The sequence below is a fragment of the Harpia harpyja genome, unplaced genomic scaffold, assembly GCF_026419915.1.
Source record: "Harpia harpyja isolate bHarHar1 unplaced genomic scaffold, bHarHar1 primary haplotype scaffold_47a, whole genome shotgun sequence".
Taxonomy (NCBI): Eukaryota; Metazoa; Chordata; class Aves; order Accipitriformes; family Accipitridae; genus Harpia; species Harpia harpyja.
The window spans coordinates 830,001-851,643 of record NW_026293404.1 but is presented as its reverse complement, the minus strand read 5'-3'; the positions used below and the strand labels follow the sequence as shown (position 1 = coordinate 851,643).

At 39.9% G+C, this 21,643-nt stretch overlaps 1 protein-coding gene across 1 annotated transcript; it reads left to right on the top strand.

Moving 5' to 3' along the window:
* Positions 1 to 517: 517 nt before the first annotated feature.
* Positions 518 to 15,188, top strand: LOC128138465 (poly(A) polymerase gamma-like). Its single transcript, XM_052779716.1, is given in 19 exon segments — positions 518 to 592; positions 1,416 to 1,462; positions 1,464 to 1,518; positions 2,749 to 2,802; positions 3,877 to 3,988; positions 4,638 to 4,727; positions 5,359 to 5,494; positions 5,651 to 5,723; positions 5,809 to 5,929; positions 6,247 to 6,331; positions 6,738 to 6,791; positions 8,611 to 8,733; positions 9,072 to 9,178; positions 11,471 to 11,580; positions 11,670 to 11,837; positions 12,735 to 12,843; positions 12,920 to 13,126; positions 13,129 to 13,158; positions 14,042 to 15,188. Coding segments are annotated over 19 exon segments (1,887 nt in total). The 3' UTR covers positions 14,173 to 15,188.
* Positions 15,189 to 21,643: the final 6,455 nt, after the last annotated feature.

The window sequence follows — 21,643 nt, the reverse complement described above, 5'->3', positions numbered from 1 at the left end:
CATCTGTCCTAAATAATCAACTGCTCACCTCTGGGCTGGCAGCACAGGCCACCGGCAGTTCAGGGTCTTGGGCACAAATCTTCTGCAGTTAGGTACTTACCTCCTTCCTCAGATAGGAGGAAATAAAAAATAAAAGGAGATCCCTGTTCTTTAGTTCAGTGAAGGGAAAAGAAAGTTCTGTTTAGATCTGTTTGCCTCTTTTGGAGGATGGACTTTAGCACAAAGGCGAATAGTGCCCTAGTAGCAGGCGGCTGGGCAGGCTGAGGGGCTGCAGGGAGCCTGCTCCCAGGGAAGCTGTTCCACTTTGTATAGTTTAGGAACTGTTGTATTGGGGGTTTGAAGCCCAGTTCCCAGCAGGCACATCATAGCTCCTTTCTCTGTCTCTCTCTGGCCCATTAATTGTCCCAATACGACTCCGGGTTGACAGAAGGTGGGTCACCCACTGTGAAAGGGAGATTCTGTCCTCAGGATGCCTGCAACCTCGAGCTCAGCCTTGCGCTTGGTCGGTGAGAGAGCCATGGCTCTAACTGCAAATCTGAGTGAGGAGGGACTGAGTGCAGCCAGTGCCCGAGCCACTGGGCTGCTGGACAGGGTGAGACCCGTGCCAGCCAATTCATCTTTTAGCTCCAAATGCCTTTTGATAGAGATGCAGGTCTCCGGGGGATTGTGGGGACGTGCTCCTGCGTCTGGAAAAGATGGCTGAGTTGCTGGCATAAGAAGGGCACTGTGGTTTAGAGGTCAGAGTTGAGGCAGGTATGGAAGATGGCAATAGCTGTGATCTTTAGTCATAAGAAAATATTTTTGTATATTCAAGTAGGTTTTTTTCTCTCCTCTGCTAATCCAGTGTAGAATATGAGCCAACAAAGAGAAACCAATGCTATAGACACTGCACACTCTGAAGTATTTGTTTTAAAATATGTGTGAGGTCAAGCTAGAACATGCTTTGCAATTTGTGTATTTACTGCAGTGAATTTTCTGCTCTTCCTGGCTGTCTTCTGTGGTTTTCAGCCTTCCTCACCTCCACAAAAAGAAATACCGTGCATATGAAAGAGGCCATTGTGCATCTTCCCTTAGGAGATTTCTTTTTTGTGCTCTGCTTTTGAATTACAATCTGTATTATTTATGCCAATGTTTAAAATAGCTTTCTGATTCCCTGGTTAAAGTATTCTGAACTTACTCCAGCTACATGTTACTATGCACAGCTCCCACCAACCATCAGTTTTTATTTCAAGTAATTTTTCATGAAGTAACACACATCACAGCCAGAATCCTGTGTTGCTGTTACATGGTTTTCTTTACAGTTTTTCAGCTGTATTGCTCCTCCCCATGATAAACAGTGTTGCCTGGTCAGAGTTCTAATGTTTGAAAGTGTCTTCCAACAGTAACAGAAGAAATGGAATCTCTTTGCAGGTGCTGACATAGATGCTGTTTGTGTTGCTCCTAGACATGTAGAAAGATCGGATCTTTCAGTCGTTCTTTGAAAAACTAAAACATCAAGAGGAAATAAAAAATCTAAGAGTGAATAAGCTCTCTCCTTGATAGATTGTGCAACTCCTACAATAAGAATATTCATGTTAAAGACTCATATTGGTAGTGATTGTCTTACAAAGCAAAATTAACAATGGAATTGTTTCTGAGCACCTTCTAAAATACTGTTTACGCAGCATGAAAATGTTGAAGTCAAGCTTTTGGTTCCCTTCCCCAATGACTGTACATCACATAAGAATCTTTGTGGTTCACTTCTCCCATACCCATGGTTTGGGAATGAGTCAGCTATAGTATCAAAAAGCAAGGTTGTCCCTAGGAGCCTTGCTTTAATCTTGGATGTAGTAAGGGGCTTGGCAAGAAGGTAATTGCATGCAGGAAGAGGAAGGGTCAGCCTGAGAACTAAGTTGAATGTGATGTGGAAAGGTTTCTGTCAGTACGTTTGCCGTGGTGTTCCTCTGGATGTACTTTAGGACCTCTAATTCATTCTTCTCTGGTCATGTTCTTCTCTGGCTACTCAGCCTGAGACTTTGTAGAAGAGAGACACAGTCAGCTTTACATAAAGTTAATAGGAGCTGTGCTGCGAACATGCAAAACTGTCTTGTAAAATCACCCTCAGGTGCCTATGTTGTGTGCCTTGCGTATAAAACCAAACTCCTGAGAAGTGTTTCTCTCAGCCTAGTCTTCCTTGTGCAGACATTTTGAAAGACTTCATATGCATAGCTAATGAGCCTTCATTTAGATGACTGTCACCTGAAAACAGACTCAGCGGGCTGTGGCACAGTTCTAACAAGGGGTCTGCAAAATTGAAAACTGTTCCATAAGGTAGCCGATAGCATCTCAGGCATGGCAGAAAATAAAAATACAGGAGGCGAGTGCATGCTGTCAAATGTGGACAGAATTTTCTAAATTTCTCTGGATGTTAACCGTAGTAAGATAGCTATGGAAATCTCTTGCTTTTCTTCCTCACCACCAAGGTAAGTACCTTACAAGGTCTGATACTGATGGCTCATTGTGCACTGTTTGTTCATTACAATACATGATCAGCCTCTGAATCTCTTGGCTAAATAACTTCTTAAAGCTAGTATTAGTACCGTGTTAGTGCTATACTGCTTGCAGCTTATTAACAGTTTTTTTGGTTTGGAAGCAGCTCAGTCTTTATACTGAGTAGTTAGCAGTGTAAATTCTGCATTTGATCGTAGTTTAGGAGAAACATAAAGTAGCAAAACATGTTTTCTTACACAGTTATCCTCTCCTTTACAGGCAGTTGAAGATGCATATGTACCAGTTGTCAAGTTTGAGTTTGATGGCATAGAGGTAAGCATTTCATTTTTTTTTTTCTTTAAGTGAGTAAATTTTTTTCTTGCTTTGGAATAGGATAACTTTTCCAGGGACCTGCGACTGTGCTGTTTTGGACCACAACCTATCCCAGGAGAAGACATTGCAGTAGAATGGGAGCTTATAGGAAAATAAGCTCCTAGGAAGCCTGGCAGGCATGGGAGCGTCAGGGACGTCTTTTTCTAAACCTGTGCTGTAGACCAGGGTGGCCTGCTTGAATAGCACTTATCTCTAGGATTGTGCAGAGTGGGAGCAGAGGCAGTATCCTTGCTAACTCTTCTTAGCTCTGACAAGCTAGGTATCTACAGAGGGATGTGTACAGTGTAGTTCACTGTATGAATCATGTGAGCAGACTAAATGTTTTGCTGCAAATCCAAAATGAAGTGGTTGTGGGACGAACAATCTGGAAAATGGAAAGTAAAAGTACTCATTTGACTCCTGCCTAGGTTTGTCAGCTGCAGCAATCCTGCTATCTTGGATACCTCTTATACAATGTATAAAGACCTGCATGCTGTAGTACCTCAGCAAGTTACTGCTTGGTATCACTATCATGAAGACATTTATTCAATTACCTTTTTGTGGCTTTTATCTGGTGCAGACATTCACAGAATAATTTTCTTGCCTCAGACTGTACTAAAAACCAGATACTTCGGGATCAAAAGGGCTTAGTGCACAAAGAAAATGCTCTCTCCTTTGCTGAAGTATAGTTGAGGTGATAGAACTTATGTCTTCATTCTATGATTAATTTTAAATTCCCTTTTAATTCAAATTCTAAGTCTAGAGTAATCTTTTTCAACTTAAAAAACCCTCTTCCTTTCTCTAGCTTAAAAAGAAAGGGGTGATGCAATGACGGTTTTGTACATAAAATATGGAACCTCTAGAAATTTTATTGAGTCTTCTGGCCAATAAATCTCTTGGGAGATGTTTCTATAGTCACATAATTCTAAATACAAATGTTAACCACTCTTTTTAGACTTGACTAACTGTCCCCCACTAGTGTGCTGTTTGCAAACTGCGCGGCATTCTAACGGTTGGCACTTTTTTCCTCTTAAGATTGATCTCGTGTTTGCAAGACTGTCTGTGCCAACTGTTTCTGGTAATCTTGATCTCAGAGATGACTCACATCTCAGAAGCTTGGATATAATATGTATACGGAGCTTAAATGGTAAGCATATTTACACATCTTTAAAAAGAAAATGTTACTAAAATTGGTATGGAATGCACATTACACAACCCAAGTTTCTGTACAAGACACAGAAACTGATCCCCTGTATACTTGAGATCTGAGGAGGCGGCAAGTGAGCTTAAATTTAGATGTTTCAAATTGTGTGTTTAGATAGACCTGTGTTTCATGTTTCTTTGATTGGGGTGTGTGCATTGTTCCAGTTTGCCACAGAAACTGCTTTAGATGAATAGGTAGAGCACTTGATAGAGAAGAATGTGTGGTAGTTCATTAAAAAAAAAAAAAAAAGAATTAAATACTTGAAGCCTGACTTGCTCACTGTTTAACACTGACTGGTTTAATTGTTCCTGGCTGTCAAAAGAAACCTGGCTTTCGGAATCCTGTAGAAGGACCTTATTGAAAATTGTTGGCTGTAGTCTGAAGTATGAAAAAGCTGTTGAGGGCACCAGTTACCTGACGTGATACTGAATGTTATGTGTAATCTCTAATTTTTAAGGTAGTACAAAGCAAGTAATCCAAACTTGTTTTCATAGACTTGAAGGATAAACTGTAAGCTATTGATCCCGTATAGCATAAAACCGACTTGTACCTGTTACTAGGAAGTTCTGTACTTCAACTTTTTTTCTTACAGGTTGCAGAGTTACTGATGAAATACTACACCTAGTGCCAAATAAAGAGAACTTCTGGCTCACGCTCTGTGCAATTAAACTGGGGGCAAAACGTGAGTAATGTGATTGTTTGTGATCTCTAAACTTTTCAGAGGCGCCTCATGCTGAAAAAATAATAGCATTAGAAGTACTTCAGCTTTGGATAGCTGTTTAAATAACAGGTTTTAGTTTAAAAACTGTTTTTTAGTTTAGATTCAAGGCCTGTCCATGGGGTAGATTCTGTGTGTTTTTTAATGGGGGTAGAGTGGGGAGAAGAGGGGAGTGCCTATGAGACAAGGCGCTGCATGGCTTATCAGGAACCTGACTACAAAGGATAAAAATGCCAAGTGAAGTATAAAAGCTTGATACATAAGGAATAAGAAAATACCGTTTGCACATGTGACTAGAGCAAGTGCTAGAAGAATGGCAGAACCTTTTTCTTAAGGGAAGTTGGAGTGAAGCAGTAGCTGTAGCAGTGTAGGCAAATTTCAGAGTAGCAGTATTTTGGGAAGTGGTGTGGTAACGATTCTTTTTCTCATCCCTATAAGGACCAACAATTTTGGCCTCGTTGCACTGCGAAAATAACTGACTTTGAGACTGAAGTGTACTAGGTATTCTATAGATTGTGAAGTTGGTACAGAAAATTTGAAGGAATATACTTGGGTATTGAAAGACTACAGGCTAACGACAGTGTATCCATTGTAGGATGTGGCATTTACTCCAATATGCTGGGATTTCTTGGTGGGGTTTTCTGGGCCGTGCTAGTAGCAAGAACGTGTCAGCTCTATCCAAACGCTTTGGCTTCTACTCTGGTTAACAAGTTCTTGTTTTTTTCAAAACGGTAAGAGCTATTTATGACTATTTTAATTTGCAGAAAGTAGTTACACTTTTTGAGGTAGTTCTTTGTATAAGATTTACACCAACAACATTCAGTCCTACCCTGAATTACATGACAGAGTTCTAAATGGACAGTTAGTTACTGGCTTTTCTTATATAGGGAGTGGCCAAAACCTGTATTGCTGAAACAACATGAAGAGAGCAATCTTAATTTACCAGTACGGGACCCTAGGGTATGTAGACATTGAATTCAGAAGCCTTTAAACTTTCTTCTAACCTAAGCTGCTGGTGCTGAGCACAATTGTTTTAACACCATAGGTGAACCCGTCAAACCGATATCATGTAATGCCTATCATCACCCGAGCCTATCCACAGCAGAACTCTACGTACAACGTATCTACATCAACGTGAGCGGTAATGGTAGAGGAGCTCAAACATGGTGAAGTTCTTTCCATGCTTATTAACTGAATAAAAAATATAATTCTTGCTATATGAAACCACATTATCTGAATTGGTTATATTCCGCAAGGTGTTCCGCCCTTTTAGGCAGAAGAGTTCTCTGGGAAGTATACCTGTTGCAGGCAATAAGGGACCGGTTTTACAATGAACTGTTGTAGTAGACCTGCGTTGTGTCAAGGGAATTCCTGCTTTTTGATCTGTCAATTACTGTTCAAAACCTTTATAAGATAAAGTTTATATCATGCTCTGCTAGTCTCAAAAAAAAAATGGTAATAAGGTTTTGAACCTTACTTGTAGGTCCTGCGGTTACAAATGAGATTCTCCAAGGAAAATCAGACTGGTCAAAGCTCTTTGAACCACTGAACTTCTTTCAGAAATACAAGTATGTATGAAATCTGTTATCTGAACTTGAAATTATTTACTTACTGGTTAGCATAGTGAGTTTTAGCTTGCAGTCTAAATAGAAGATGGCATTGATGTTTGTTTTTCAGAAACTGGAGGTAGTCATATGAATTTTGGTAAGGATAAGTATAGGGAAGATAGAAAAACTGTATGTGTTATGCCACTGACACTGCTTTTATTTAAAAAAAATCAACTCTGATACTTAGAATGTAGCAGAATGCAATTCAGAAGGATGTAATCAGCTTTTCTTCAGTTAATACTGTGCTGAATGCAGGATATAATCTGTCTTGTCCGGAAGACATATTCAATACATTTAAGGCAGTTTTGGTTTCACTTGAAGGAATATAAAGTCCTGAGCTAGGATATTAATTTTTCTTTTCTTCTAGACATTATATTGTGCTGACTGCTAGTGCCTCTACTGAAGAGCATCACTTAGAGTGGTAAGTCTTGCTTCGAATGTGGGTTCAATACATAATTGACACACACAGCCCCACTTTGAAGACCACTGTTGTAGAGCCTTTGAAGACTTGGTTTCATAACTTTTTTACTGGATGTAATATTTAATTTAAGACTACTTTGCACTCGGTGCTAAGTTGCTCTGGTTACGTAGTCAGCCTATTCCAGAGCCTACATTTCTCCAGTGAAGTGAAACAAGGCTGTTTAATCTGGGTGAAACCTGACCGTCTGCACAGAGCATCTGAATGCTGATAAATAGTATTTACTAAGTTTTAATCTAGTAGTGTGCTCAGGCATCTTATGTTTAGTGCTGAAAATTATCATTTCAGCACACTTGGTAGTCAATAGGTAAATTGCAGGAGTGCTGATCTACTTTGTGAAACGTAATGTGAGATCCACTTCAATTGTAGTTAGAGAAAATGACTGCTTCTGACATGATATTTGTCAATGTCTCAAGGGATATATGCCAATAATAACTTGTTTAACCTATGTGAATGGGCTGACTAACTGTGAATCTTGAAATAAGGGGAAACGGTGAGGAATTAAGGTACTGTGATGTGTGTGGTGTTCTCACTCTTAAGAAATGAGTACTTTGCCTGCTTTGCTCAAGTAAGCAAGCAAAATAGCTCCGTGTAGTAGAACCCTGTTCTGAGGGCACCTTGGTTATACTTCAAAGTTTGGCTTGCGCTTTAAGGCAAATAATTTAATTCTTGTGCTACCTCTAAAAGACATCTTATTTCATGTTTAAAAATAGCTCTAATAGGTAGTATCTTTTACCTGAACTTTTTAATGTGTTCACTTAAAAATCGTATCAGCTACAGCTTGATGTTAGTCGCAGTTAGGTGTACAACAAGGAGTTATGGGCAGAGGGCTTAGAGCCAAATAGTTTTTACTGTGAAATGTTTTTAAGTGCACAAAGCTTGTTGTATCTCAGAATAAAGATGAGGAAAGTTCTGGCTCCAGTAAAAGTTGATGTTTTTGCAGTGACAGAAATGGCAGCAAATGGGGTTTAGTTTTGCATCTGGGAAAATGAAAAGCAGAAGATAAACTTGCTTCAGTTTGCTGTAAGAACAAGTTTAGTTCACCAACTCTTGAATGGATTTGGGAATAGATGGCACATCTCTGTTGTTCATCAACATAAGATGTTTTTGAAGAACGTGCAGAGCTCTGACTGCTTTCAAAGCTAGCAGCGTTTTAGGTAAAAGGGTAAAATGCCAGTACTTCATTTATATGAAGAGCCTTTGTGGTCATGATACATTTCTTGGGTAAGTTTCTGATGAGACTGCGTTGACTAGGTAAGTTGTTTATTAAAGGAACTATATTTTTCAGTTTGGCTGGAAAAGGGTAAACTCTTTTCACAGATAAATCTGCAGGAAGAATTGCATCTTTACTCAGGTGTAACTGAACAGCTGTGCTTGAGCCTTTTCTAAACTGTTCTTCTCCTTGATCTTTGGGGTAAAAAGGAGTTTTGCTGCACTTCAAAATGCAGCCAGAGGTGCTGGGAATCTGCTTCTTGTTGATATTTTCATCATAGGCTATATGTTGAGGTGTTGTATCTGACCTGTTAAGAGTACAAGTTAAACTTACGTACCTCTGTCTTTGGAAACTTTAAAGCTCAAATGTCACTGGAAACATCTCAAACTACAGTGTGTGTGATATAAATATCTAGTATCTGCTCAGCTGAATGAAACTTACTACTTACTGACTGGTTAGCATTTTTGTATTAGCATTGTATTGTAAAAAGGTATATAACTACTGTGCTGGATACGGTTAAAATGAGTAAATGTCTCTTGTTCTTATTAGGATTGGCCTTGTCGAATCTAAAATTTGTGTGCTGGTTGGAAACTTGGAGAGGAATGAATTTATATCTATTGCACATGTAAAGCCACAGTCTTTCCCTGGCAACCGAGAGCTTGTAAACAGTGGGTTTCATTACTTTTCTGAAAGCCAGTTTGGCCAATGTATTCTACCTTGTTTATATTTATTCACCTCAGCTTATCTGTGAGAGATGTTCAGCTACGTACCTGCTGTTTTGTAGGTACGAGGTCTGACAGGCAAGGTTCTGACCATGTGGGATCTTTTTAAAGAAGGGAGAACTTCAGGGGGGAGTTCTCGGAGAACTTAAGTATGGGCTGACTCTAATCTTTAACTGCTGCGTACAACTAAACTGTTTTGCTTAATCCCTTCTTGAGAGTAGATACTAGCATCCAAATAACTGGCATCTGTGCATAAATGATAGATTTGTGAATCTGTCTTTTTAGGAGTGGATATGTGTCAATGTGGTTTCTTGGAATCGTATTTAGGAAAGTGGAAAATGCAGAAAGTGTTAACATTGATTTAACGTACGTTATATGGTCGTTCAAAGATACAGGTAAGCCTATATTTTGCTCTAGTCTCGTAGGGTTTCATTTTTTTATTCTAGTGCAAGTTGCTTCACAAAGTGAATTGTGCTGGTATTAGCTATTAGATATTTCTATAGAGCATGACACATAGAAGATTAGCCTTAAAAACATACTATTTTGACACTTTGGCAAAGTAAGTCCATCTTGAAACAAAAGTGTGTACTACAGTCCTATACCATATACCACATGTGAAATAACAGCTCTGCAGATCATCGTAAACACTCAGAAAGGAACTGCGATTCATGTGGTGGACAGTCAGATGTGAAGCCAGGAGATGTCCAGCTGTCAGTTGCTGAACTTTGAAAGTGGGAGCTAACTGTATCAGACTCTAAAATAAGTTGTTGGTGCCTCTTGAGAGTATTTTTTCCAAAATAACAGTTTGTGTATGATACCATCCCAGAACTTTGAAAAGCAGTGAGTGGTCACATTGTAACGACACGCAGTCTTGCATGTAAAGCTTCATGTTCATCTTCCATTATTACTTTTGATAGATGTAGAAATAAAGTAATATTGCAAGTGTTGTTAGATAATGCTAGAATAAAGGGGTTTGGGGGTGAGGAGTTCTTTGAAAGCATAGGTCTTTTCCACAATCTGTTTACTTCTTCCCAAGCTGACTGCTCTTGTGCCTTTCAGAAGTGCATGTGTGCTGTCAGGCTCATGCCTAGCTATCATAATGACGAACTAAGGAAATCAGGTTACTCTTCTGAAGTGACAAGTGTGTTTGGACAAAAAGTTCTAAACAGTGGACTCCTTTAAACTCTTCATCAGTGCAAACAAACATTTCTCCATGGTACCAGCGTGAGCTGTGTGTTGTGTTGCTCAGACAACATGAGTAAATGCAGTAAAAGCTGACCTTCTTTTTAGCTCATGCTTTGGGATATGAGAAAAGCACAGTAAAAAGGCATCAAAACTCTTGTCTGAGTTTCAGGCCAGGTGGGGTGACTTTCTCAGACTTGCACTCTTCTCTGAACTGATGCTTGTCTTGTACGTTAGATCCAGTGGCGCTGTGTTTCAATGTTGTGGCAAATGTAAATTATGTCAACAAGGTTTATGTACTGCTAAGAGGCTAGAACTAATGTTAAATCCTGTATTTCTACGCACAAACTTTATTAGCATAGCTGTGTGCTCTTAGTTTAGTGAAACACAGCCTATACTATGTTTCAGATATAGGGTTTGAATCCAGAGAGATTGAACAGAAAAGGTATTTCTTGAGAGGTGTGATATCCTTTGGCAAATGTGGGAGTGACCAGTACTTATGTGCAAGAAAGCTTTTATCATATGCCTTGACTTTGAGAGAATATTTTGAGAGGGCAAAGATTAACTTCAAGTTGATGGGCTCAAGAGTAAAAGGCTCACTGTTTGGAAGGCTTTTGTTAAATGAACTTTATCTCACTTTTACATAAAAACATTACTGAATTTACTTTGAAGCAACTGTTCATATTAGCATGAATATTCATATTTGTGCTTTTGTTTCACTTCTAGGTCTCCTGTAGAAAGACTTCTAAGCCTTTTTGGTTTTGTTGCATGTCCTTACTTTGATTCCCACTCTGTATGTTAGTAAGCTGACTTTCCAGTTATGATCACGATAGGCTTGTTAAACTTATCTAAATTTGACTTAATTCTGTAATAACTGCTGTGCTAGTATAGCATTTTTAAGTTGCATAAAAGGTTGTTTGCAGGCAGTTAAGAAAAACTGGTTTAAATTGTAGTGGTTCTGATAAGTCAGATGTCCCTAAAATCCAGTCTTTCTTGGACAGATAGAATTTTAACACCTAAATTACTGGAAAGTTATATGATATTACAGAACTGTTACGAAAAAACCCACAATCACTGCTGTAAATATCAAATAAAAAAAAATTAGTCTGAATCTTGAGTAAGGTGTCTGGTCTCTCATCAGCTGTGCACATTTGGGTTGATTCAGAAAGTTGTCTAGATCTATTTTCAAACAGAAAACTAAGGGTTAAGGAGTATTATCTCCTTCAGGTTAAAAATCAGCTCAGATGTGAGCTGCATGATTTGCAAACCACAGCTGTAACTGAGCACATAAATGCATATTTGAACTTAAATAGCTGTTATGTATCTGGTCTGTACTGGATATGAAATGGGCATCTTAGGTCACGTTCATCTTGAGGCAACTTCTTGTTCTTTGTTTGGGCTGGACAGACTTAAAGGCTTGCTGTTTCTAAAGAAACCATATGTAACTTTGACAAATACCTAATGCAAACATTCCCACTAAGCTACAACACTAAATTTCCTGTTAGTTTACAGCCAGGCTAACCACCTCAATGTGCTAAAGGAAGGTATGAAGATTGAGGCAGCTCATGTGAAGAGAAAGCATCTCCACTATTTTTTGTTACAGAAAAGAAAAAAGGTATAATAAACATTTGGCTCTTCTGGCAATATTTTCTTTTGCTTTAATAATTACTTGAAGACGTCATTATTTTGTTGTTGTTGTTTCAGCAAAGCATGCCATGTACTAGTCAAAATGCTCATGGGCTTCAGTGCAAAAGGACTTCTTCAGATGGAAGCCGTTTGGACAGTTGCAGAGACGTGGACTCCAGAACACCAGATAATTCCTCTTCGTTACATAAGGTTTCTAAATTGGACACTTCTACAGCAGAGAGAGAAAGCTTAGCACCATACCCTTAAAACTGTGAAGAAGCTGCTTTTTAACTGACTCACAATGTGAATGAGGTCCAGGATTTCTTGTTTGAATCTATGTTGTTCATAAGCACGTGGAGGGCTCTAATGGCTTCAGGAACAAAGCTGGCATCTCCTTTGGGCACATGGGGGAAGACAGGTTAAAGAAATCCTTGAAAAAATTAATTTAATGTACATGAACACATGTAGGAAGAAAGGAGAACTTGATACCAGAGAAATTATTTGGTCTTGAATATAGATCCCCTTGGGTTAGTGTGTAACTTGAAGCCAGAATGTTTTATATGTAGGTAACTGTTCTTTCTAACAAAAAGTATGGTTACTGCCAAGCAGTATTATTTTCTAATGAAGTGCTGATCTTGATCACAGAAACGCTAGACTTGGTGCAGCAGTATGAGAACTCAGGCAGTAAAAGTGTCTGTCACTTCCTGGGAAGTCTGTTTACAAGCTACTTCAGCACAGGAGGAATATGAAATCTTGAGAGTAATAGCCCAAGACTACCAAATGTGTAATGCTTGCTGTGTTCAGACCGTTTGGTACTGTAGGAGTAGCATTAAAAAAAATAAAATTGAATGCCTGTATGGGTAGAGGAGGTACATTCATGAAAAGTGCTACAGAGTGCTGGATATACTAAGCTGGAAAACAGTACAAGTACATAGAGACTCACTGAAGAAAATGCTTAAGTTTAAATCTGCGGTCTGAAGTTCAGCAAAATGAAGATCTCATGCTAGATTGCCTGGGAGTTTGTTGTTTTGTAGAGCTGTGACAACGACCTAAGATAGACACTTGTCTTGCATGGACTTTCTGGAAATGAAATGTATAGTATTTACAAACTAGCATTTTATAACTCTAGCATCTGATTTTTACAGAAATGCCGTGTATCAGAAATCTAATGGTACTAACAACAGAGAGAAGATACCTCGTGTAGTTGTGCCATCAGTGTCTAACGGACTCTCCATTCCTGTTACTGATTCAAGTATGTATTGAAGTAGTGGGTGGAATGCAGTCTTTAATTTCATGGCTGAACTCTAAAAGCTCGGTGTCTCCTGCAGAAGTGGAGGCTACAGTTGCAATAAGAACATTGGGACCTCCAGTTGGTTGCACCATTCCAGGACATAACACAATTTCTCAACTCAGAGCACATTTTGTCCAAGGACAGCGTGAATTAAGTGGGACTCTGATTACAGATCCTAAGAATGCTGCACCTAAACGACCTTATTCACCGACCACTGAAGGACCTCATTCACCTACATCAGAAGAATGCCCCCAAAAACCAGTAGACAGAGAAAAGGTAAGGAAGGAGGGCTAGGCCAGGGAGGGTTTGAAGTAGAATTAATTATTGATGTACAATGAATGACGTAACTGAGAAGAAATGCATATATACATCCCCAGTGGATTCAGGAATCTAAATTTAAGCATAATGGTAATTTTACTAGGATGTAGATGTGAGAAATTGTCTTGAATATACTGTAGAGCTATTAAACAATTTTTTTTTTTCCAAGATCTGGCACTTGACTGTTTCTGGTCTGGTGGCAGGGTCTCTAAATACTACTGTACTTGTATATATTACTGCACTGACCAATTGCTGAATGAACTGGCTTATTTGGAAGCAGTTCTTAATTAAAAAAAAAAATTATCTCAAAATGAAGAGGATATGAATCTTATAAATGTAAAAGTATGAGCTAATCTTGTTCTGGCAGATGATTTTTGAATGCCTATTGATAGTTTTGCTGCTTTAGGAATCAGCAGCCTACTCAATAGGTTGTCCACTGCTGAAATCAGAGTGTGGAGTTGCTTGTTAAATCTTGTTTTTGTGGAAGCTTTAGGTTAATGCTTGATTTGTTTTATTGCTGTACGTAACTCTCCTTAAATAGCTGTTCGTGTGGCTTGATTTGAGGCAGAGGCAAAGAACAACTAGAAAAAACTCAATTTTAACACTTGTAAAGAATCAACTTGCAGAACTGTTACCTACTATTGAACCTTTCAAGTACAGATTTAGGTAGTAAGACTTTTTGCGAGGCTTGAGATTCCTGTGCGGTAATGGTAGTCTTGTCTAAATGTTGCTTTAAGAATGGCCACTAATACATTTAAAGTGTTGACTGGAAGCTGTACTCAAATATGAAGGTAATTTTGGTATAGCAATTATTTTGAGTCTGTGTATTCTGTTCTTCTAGTTAACTGGCCAGGATTCAGCATTCAAAGATGGTGGCAATCCAGAAGATGTCAGCAGCAGATCTACAGACAATGTAATTTTGAAGGGGTTTTACTCAGTGGACTAACTGGAAAGCTGAATGGACTGTTCTAGTGCCTAGACTACCTCACATAAATACTGTACGCATTTGTTGATGTAAACAAAAATATGCTTTTTAGTTTAACTTATTTCAGTCTTCATTTCCCAAATATATTCTTGTAAGAGTTATCCTTATTAGTCTTTTTAAAAGTCTTACCTGTCACTAGCTGAAACAGCTTTTGAAAAAGCCACAAAAACCAACCTGTCCTGTGACTTGGATTCAGAATGTATGTAAACAGGTTAACTAGTCACTGCAACCACATTGTGGTTTCAAGTGTGTATGAGCGTGCTTGTATTCATTTGTGCTTTCCTAGTGCATGTGCATATATTATTCTTATCTTAAATTATTTTCCTGTTGGGCACATACACTCCTGTGCATGTATCACAATGGTGCTCAGCTTCCTCAGCTAGTAGCTTTCCACTGCCTAACACAGCCATGCACTACCCAAGTATTGCCTCCCACGGAGGCCCATAAATAATTTAAATATTGAAGAAACTGCAGCAGAGGATGCTACCAAGGTATGGAGATGATAGACATGTCCCATGCCATTGTATCTGATTTTTGTCTTAAGACTGCTGCAGCATGAGACTTGAGGGGTTTCTTTGTTGTCACTGGGTAGTAAAGCTAAACTCAGAACACACAGCTGAAGATGTAACTTAAACATTGCAATAGCCAAGGCTGTTGTGACACTGCTACCCACTTGCAAGGTACAGTCTTGAAAGCAGTTGGCATGCAGAAATTGGTTTCAGATAAACCCTGAAAGCTGTTCTACATGGTTACATGAAAACTTGTAGTCTGAAGGTCCAGTTCTGTGAACTGATAACACTGCTTACCCAGTTAAGTGCGTTAGGGTTTTTTGAGGGGTGGGGAGAAATTCTGATCATATGAAACAAATGTTATGCTATCTGTCTATTGTAATTTCTTTATAACTTGGTGTTTTTGTAAATGAAGTTGTACATTTTTCCAGAGTATTTTTGTATGTACTGTAAAATACTGTCTTCCAAAGAGAAATTTAAAATCTTCAGTCTTTTTTTTTTTTTTTTAATGCACATGGGATCTGCTTAAAAACACCAAACAACAAAACCAAATGTAAGGTGGGGGGGGGCAGGGCCACAAAAAATATCTTCTACAACATGATAGTGTCATGGTAGAGTAAATTTGAGGAGACTAGGAACACCGTTTTCCTGCTTCTAGTATTTCCAGGTTTTGAATTAACACCCTCTGAATAGCGCAGCTTGCAAACTGCATTGACAGCTGAAGTCCCAGTTTGCTGTGCGGACAACAGATACCCCTGAATTCTTTTAAAATTAGTTGCTTGGCTTAAACAGCAGTTCTGAGCTCTGATCATCTTAAGCATCCACCTAAAACCCTAGTGACAAGACCAAAGAGGCATGTAGCTATCTTGTAAGGTCTTCATTCTCTAGCATTCCCCCTACTGCTAGTATTCCAAACTTGTGGAGAAAGCATGACTATGACAATATACTTACTTTTTTCCTTATTACCTCTGGTTTCCAGCTTGCTTCAAGTGCAATTCATCTCTTAGAAAATTTGCCTTAGTGGGTTTGAGAGGTCTTATTCTTCCTTCTCCACTCCAAACCCCCCAAAACTTAAAGAGTGCAAGGCTTAGGTTTCCTCACAGGTTAAAATTAGGAAACAGAACCCCTGTTACTTAAGTGGCTTTTAGCAGAGCTCCACCTTGAGTTTATAAAATGGTTACCTTGGTTTTGTGACCTGTGTTAAAATCATGGTATTTAAATACTGTCAAGTCTGTGTACTAGCTACAGTATGTATACAACTTCAGCACCTGTGTAAATAAAAATCCATCATGAATTTGAAGGAATTAAAGCTGAAGTAGGTGATAAGATAAGCAGCAAAGCAAATATGAAAAGTAAGTGTTTTTTAATAGTCTACAACCCTGTAATATTACCATGCTACTCTCTCCACGACCGGTGCCGGGTCGGACCACTTTTCCTTCGCCCATTCTAGCTCTGGGGGAAAAGGGCAGCAGCCGTGCCTCCGTAATAATTCCTCTATTAACACCATCCTGCCGACTACACCAAAATGTTACGGATGCACGACTAACCAAATCCAACAGGTGTTAAAACTCAGATTTATTCTTCAGCAAAAGTTAGTTAGAAGTCCGGTAACATTTTATAAAACCACAGGCTCAATGATGTAAAGAGAATTAATACTACACGGCCGACTTAGGAATCCCCAAGATTTAAAGTGATGGCTCAAAACGCGCGTCTCACTCACCAAAAAGCTGAGGGCTCTCTCCCTCGAGGAGTTACCTCGGGCGGTGCCCCGACCCAAGGGGGAGTCCCCGACTGCAGACCCGCTGCTCCGAGGAGGACTGCCAACATGTCCTCCAGCGGGACCCCGTTTATACCCCTGTCGAATCTGACCTGTGGTCATTTAATTCTATTGGCCAGAAGGGTCACCTCGGTGTACCTGGCGCATCCCGATTGGCCAGTTCAAATTTCAACCTGCAGCCTCCAGGGTTTCCTTCCCCTTCTCCCTTCCTGGAGAAGTTTTGTTTCCTGCTGGCAGGATGGGGGGGAGGTGGGGGGGGGAATGTACTGCCACAAGGGGGCATCTACAGCTTCTCTGGGCAACCTGTTCCAGTGCCTCACCACCCTCGGAGGGAAGAATTTCTTCCTTCTATCTAATCTAAATCTACCCTCTTCCAGTTTAAAGCTATTACCCCTTGTCCTATCACTACATGCCCTTGTAAAAAGTCCCTTTCCGGCTTTCTTGTAGGCCCCCTTCTTCCCCCTCTTCTAAATATCTTCTTGGGGGTCTCAGCTTGCTGCCCTTCAGATACGTAGCTTATCACAACAGGACAAGAATAGCACTGTTTTCTCCCCAAGTAAGCAAATACTTAAACTGTTTATTTAAATATAAAAATGAAGAGGGAGGAAAAAATTGACAGCTAAGTGGCAAGTGAAAGTTTAAATTGGTGCTAAAGCAACTTGAATACTTATTCTGCAGCTGTAGCAGAGGGCTGCCACTTAGATGTCTGATCATAATAAAACAAAAAATCCTTCCACTATGGCTTCAAATTACAAAATAACTTCATCTAAGGGAAGACAAAATTCCCATTCTAAGGCAAGACAAAATGTACACAAACATTGCCATATGTTTATAGTGCCTTCTCAGCATGACGTTTCTCTCACGGCACCAAGAACTTACTGGTATGAAAAATTACAATTTTTAAGTGCTATTTTAAAGCAATTTACAGTTAAATCGACAGTAGTGAGAAAATAGTCATGAATTTGACTTGCAGAATGGGAGATGATTCATGGCTTTCGCAACAGCTTTTACTATTGATGAAGCTTACAACTATCTTACTATTCGGGAATGACATTCTTTGTTAGTATTGGTCCGGTTAGAAACTCGGCAGGCTGGCTTGTTCATCATTGCAGTTTTTCAATCAGAGGAAAGAAAGAACTGAAGAAGAACTAAGCAGAAAGAAGGCCAGCAGGCACCAGTTTCAACTACCTTTCACTTGGGTGCAGAAAGAAGCTTCTTTCTAAAAACAAAAATTGCATCTCTATCAGGATATTGGCTATGCTAGGAAGTGTCTTTTTTCCACCCTTTACTTCACTAAAAAGTTTTTTGGCCCAGCTGGTTTTCTCCTGATGCAGAAATGTGAAAGTATTGGGAATCTTGCACATTTGTACAGGAAAGATGTCGCCCACTTAGCTCTGTAGCTGTGAGGGTAGGCGCTGCAATGGTCACGTTCCCCTGCAAACAGCAGTTGTCTTTGCAGGTGAGCCATGTCATGAGAAAAACGTGCTCCATTACAACTTCCCAGCTGGATGAGCAAGGACACGACTAGTGGGTCTGCAGGTCAGAAGCCCAACGCTGGTGTCACACCTCAGGTTCTTGACACAATGGTAGGTCAATATGCAAAACTTAAAACGTGGGGTGGTTACTGTTGGAATGCCAAAAATAAAGGAGAAGTATGGCCTGTGGGGGACTCCAGAAAAAGAAAGGAAGATCTTACTCTCTCTATATTACATTTTCCAAAATGAAATCTAGTATGTAAAAAGCAATCAAGACAGGATTAACAGCTACCAAAGAGTAAACAGATTTCCTGGAATTGTTCTGGAGTCATATAATCCCTGTCCAAAGGAAGCTGTCTGCCTTGAAGATGTGAGACAGTCAGTGGCATTTCTACAGTTGCTCAGCTACATTTTAGTTCATCAGTTAGCATGCAGCCTGGGTTTTAAAAGATGCTGCACTGGCTAGAAAGGTCAGCGCTGAATTGAGCTATCACATGAAGCTGAGGGGAGAGGAAAACAACAACACATATTTACCACAAACTGGTATATAGTTGACAAAACAGTAATCCACTTGGCACGGCAGACTTGCCATGATTTAGATGCTGCTGCTAACATCTCTGTCAGAGGCTGTCGCTATTTTATGGGCTATCGTTATACTCGTGAGACAGCCAGCTTTCGCTTGCAGGAGGACTGGAGTGAAACCCCTGTGAATTACTATGCTCACTGACTCAGCCAGCAGAAAATAAATAAATAAATAAATAAATAAATAAATTTTAAAAATCACATGTAGCACAAAAGAGGGCCTTTTTCAGAAATTAATGGCTCTATAGATAAAACAATGGATTAGATCAGTTTCTAATTAACTCTTAAGTTCTCTGTCCTCTGCTTTGATAGGTGTTGATTCGAGATCTCTCTGTACTCAGAAGCTGTACAGTTGGATATCCCGGCAGGAGCAGTGGGGGACAGCAGCCAGGTAGACCAAGATCTACTCCTTGTTCTCTCTGTTAAGTCAATAAACCTGAAGGAGCACAAAAGTGACTCCTCTGATAGCAAAAACAGAATGGGATGAAGGGGCTTGAGATTTTTAGAACTGGTCTTCCGTATATCATAACGATGTAGCAGAAAACACTTTATTTTGATCCCATTTCACAGTTCCTTCATAGCCAGAAGAAATTTCATTACAGGAATTTTCATACCACTAAACTGGCAAAAAGGCATACAAGACTTTTTATCCCTTCTTCTCCTTTTATACTTGTTCCATAAAACCATTTCTCACTCTCCAGCTCACGATCTCTCTAAGCGGAAGAGTCCTATCTGCCACACACTTGTCATAAACTAGGTAGGATACGACAAAGTTTCAAACACATCAGCATTCATAAAATTAGAAACGTCAAAATGCAAAAAAGAAAAAAAAAGGGAAAAAAGGGTGGTGGGGTAAAAATTAGTTTCTACCTTGACTGTTAGGCTCTTAAGCTACCAGTATTTAACATTAATGTTTCTATTTCAAGGTCATGATTGCTACAGTTCTGCTATTTGTGGATATCAGTTTGAGATTATCTGCCTTTCACCAGTTCAGGCAATCCAATTCGTGATGGATTTTTTTTTTTTTTTTTATGTTTAAAATGGTTAGAATCCACCCCTCCAAGCTATCATTACGCCTCTCTTGATTTAAATATAAGAAGTTAGCTCCCCTGGTACATTCATCCACAAGAATGTTAACACCTCCAACTTCATAGACAACCATAAATTATTTCTGTAAAGAGCAAATTACTAAACATAGTACAACACTCTATGAAAGAGAAAAAGAATGCACACAATCAGCATTTCCCTTTTTGACTAGAAAATGAAAATCTCTAATAGCAGATAAGCCTGAACTAAACATCAATCAAATCTGGACCCCAAATGGGCTATGGCTTACGATATGTCACATGTCCGGACTCGACTCCTGAAAGGAGTCATGCACTTAGGAAAATTTTAGGTCGTTATGCAGGGGTTTAACTAGAGTCTTGGCAACTTAATTTGGGACACGAAAAGCATCTGCACTACAGTAGCATGTGCAGTAAAGGAAACTGGTCTTGCAGTTCAATTCCAACACCGCATCTGAATACAAAACGAGGCTGCTACGTTTGAGGAACATGGATGGAAATCTCACCTGCCATCCTGAAGTTGCGCTGTGGCATTTCGTCACTTTTTTGTCATTTTCCTCGGGCTTGGTAAATGTTTTGCAGAGTCCGAAGCAAAGGCCCATAGCTTTTTCCTGTTTGTAACAGTGGATGTCTGGGTTTTCACAGGTTGGTTTGCTGTGGGGCACCATTTGTACCCTCGATTTGCCTTCACACATGCATCCCTGTACTAGAAAAGAAAAGGACAATTGCCATTCATGCCGGTCATGACATTTTACTATCCACAGGGCAATAGAGTGCACTGCTTTTAAGAGGATTTAATAAAGTAAATAATCCTTAAATATCTTGATTTTTTAACAGTTTAGTCACGTGCTTAGAATCTAACCGCCAACACAATCTAACACGAAGAAATCTTAAGATAAGTAGAGCTGTATTTAAAAAAGTGGGGCTTCTCTTTCCTCTCCTGAGGGTTTATCACCCAGAGCAGGCTGAAGTTCTGATCCTGCAAACTGCTCCCCAGTGCTTGTATGCTCACTCTGGGAAACAAATTATTTTGCAGGTACAGTCTTTGTTTACTTTCTAGTTTAAATGAAATGAAAACAGACATTTAGCAATAAATGCAGCATGATGCTCCTTACCTTGCACTCCTTTTTCTCTACTAGATCTGTATCTTAGAATATTTGAGTATATTCTTTCCCAAACCAGGCACTGAAAATAAACCACCACCAGTATCACCTTGTTTTCAGCAACTTCTGATACATCATTCCAGTGTGCCTTCCAAAATGTACCATGCTGCACAGCTGCGTGAAGTAAACTGGGAACATTTAAAACTGTCTTTGGCCTGGAGCACACAGCACACATCTCAGTTGTTTGCTATATTCTCGGTATGAGGCAGCAAAATGAACAAAGCCAGGCTACGCATAGGGGGGTGGGGGGAGAAGGTCTGGATCCCGCACAGTTTGGGGAGCAGGGGGAAGGATGGGAACCTATTTTATTCTCAAAATGCAACCCTGACGGCACACGTTCCCACCTACCCAGCTGTCATCAGTCCCCATTACGGCACAGAGAAACACCAATGTTTCACGCACATGCCTGCACAGAAACGCGTGCAGAGGGAAAAAATCCCTTGGGTGTCACATACAGAAATAGCACTGAAAGCCTTGTCGTCTGACAGAGTCACTGCATTGTTTTCCCAGATCAATAAGCAGCATGCCTTGTGGCAGGATCACCACCGCAAGCGTATCGCTTGCTTTCATTTCCATTTTAATCTATCAGCGGGCACTTGCTCCCTGCAGACTGTAGCCAGGATAAAAGCAGTTCAGTTTACAGGAAGCACAGCACCGTGTGAACCCGCGGTGTGAAGTCCTCTATTTATAAAAATGGCTATAAATAATAAAAATCCGCAGGGACCGCTGAGCCACGCAGACGCTGTATTTTCTGAACAGGGCGTCTGTGTGCAAAGTAAGGACTGCGACACCCTGTCCCTTTTCTCCTTCCCTCAGCCGGGCCCGGCTCCAGCTTGGAGCCCCCCCTGGGCAGCCAGCGGGCAGGAGACACCCCCGCGCCCGCCCAAG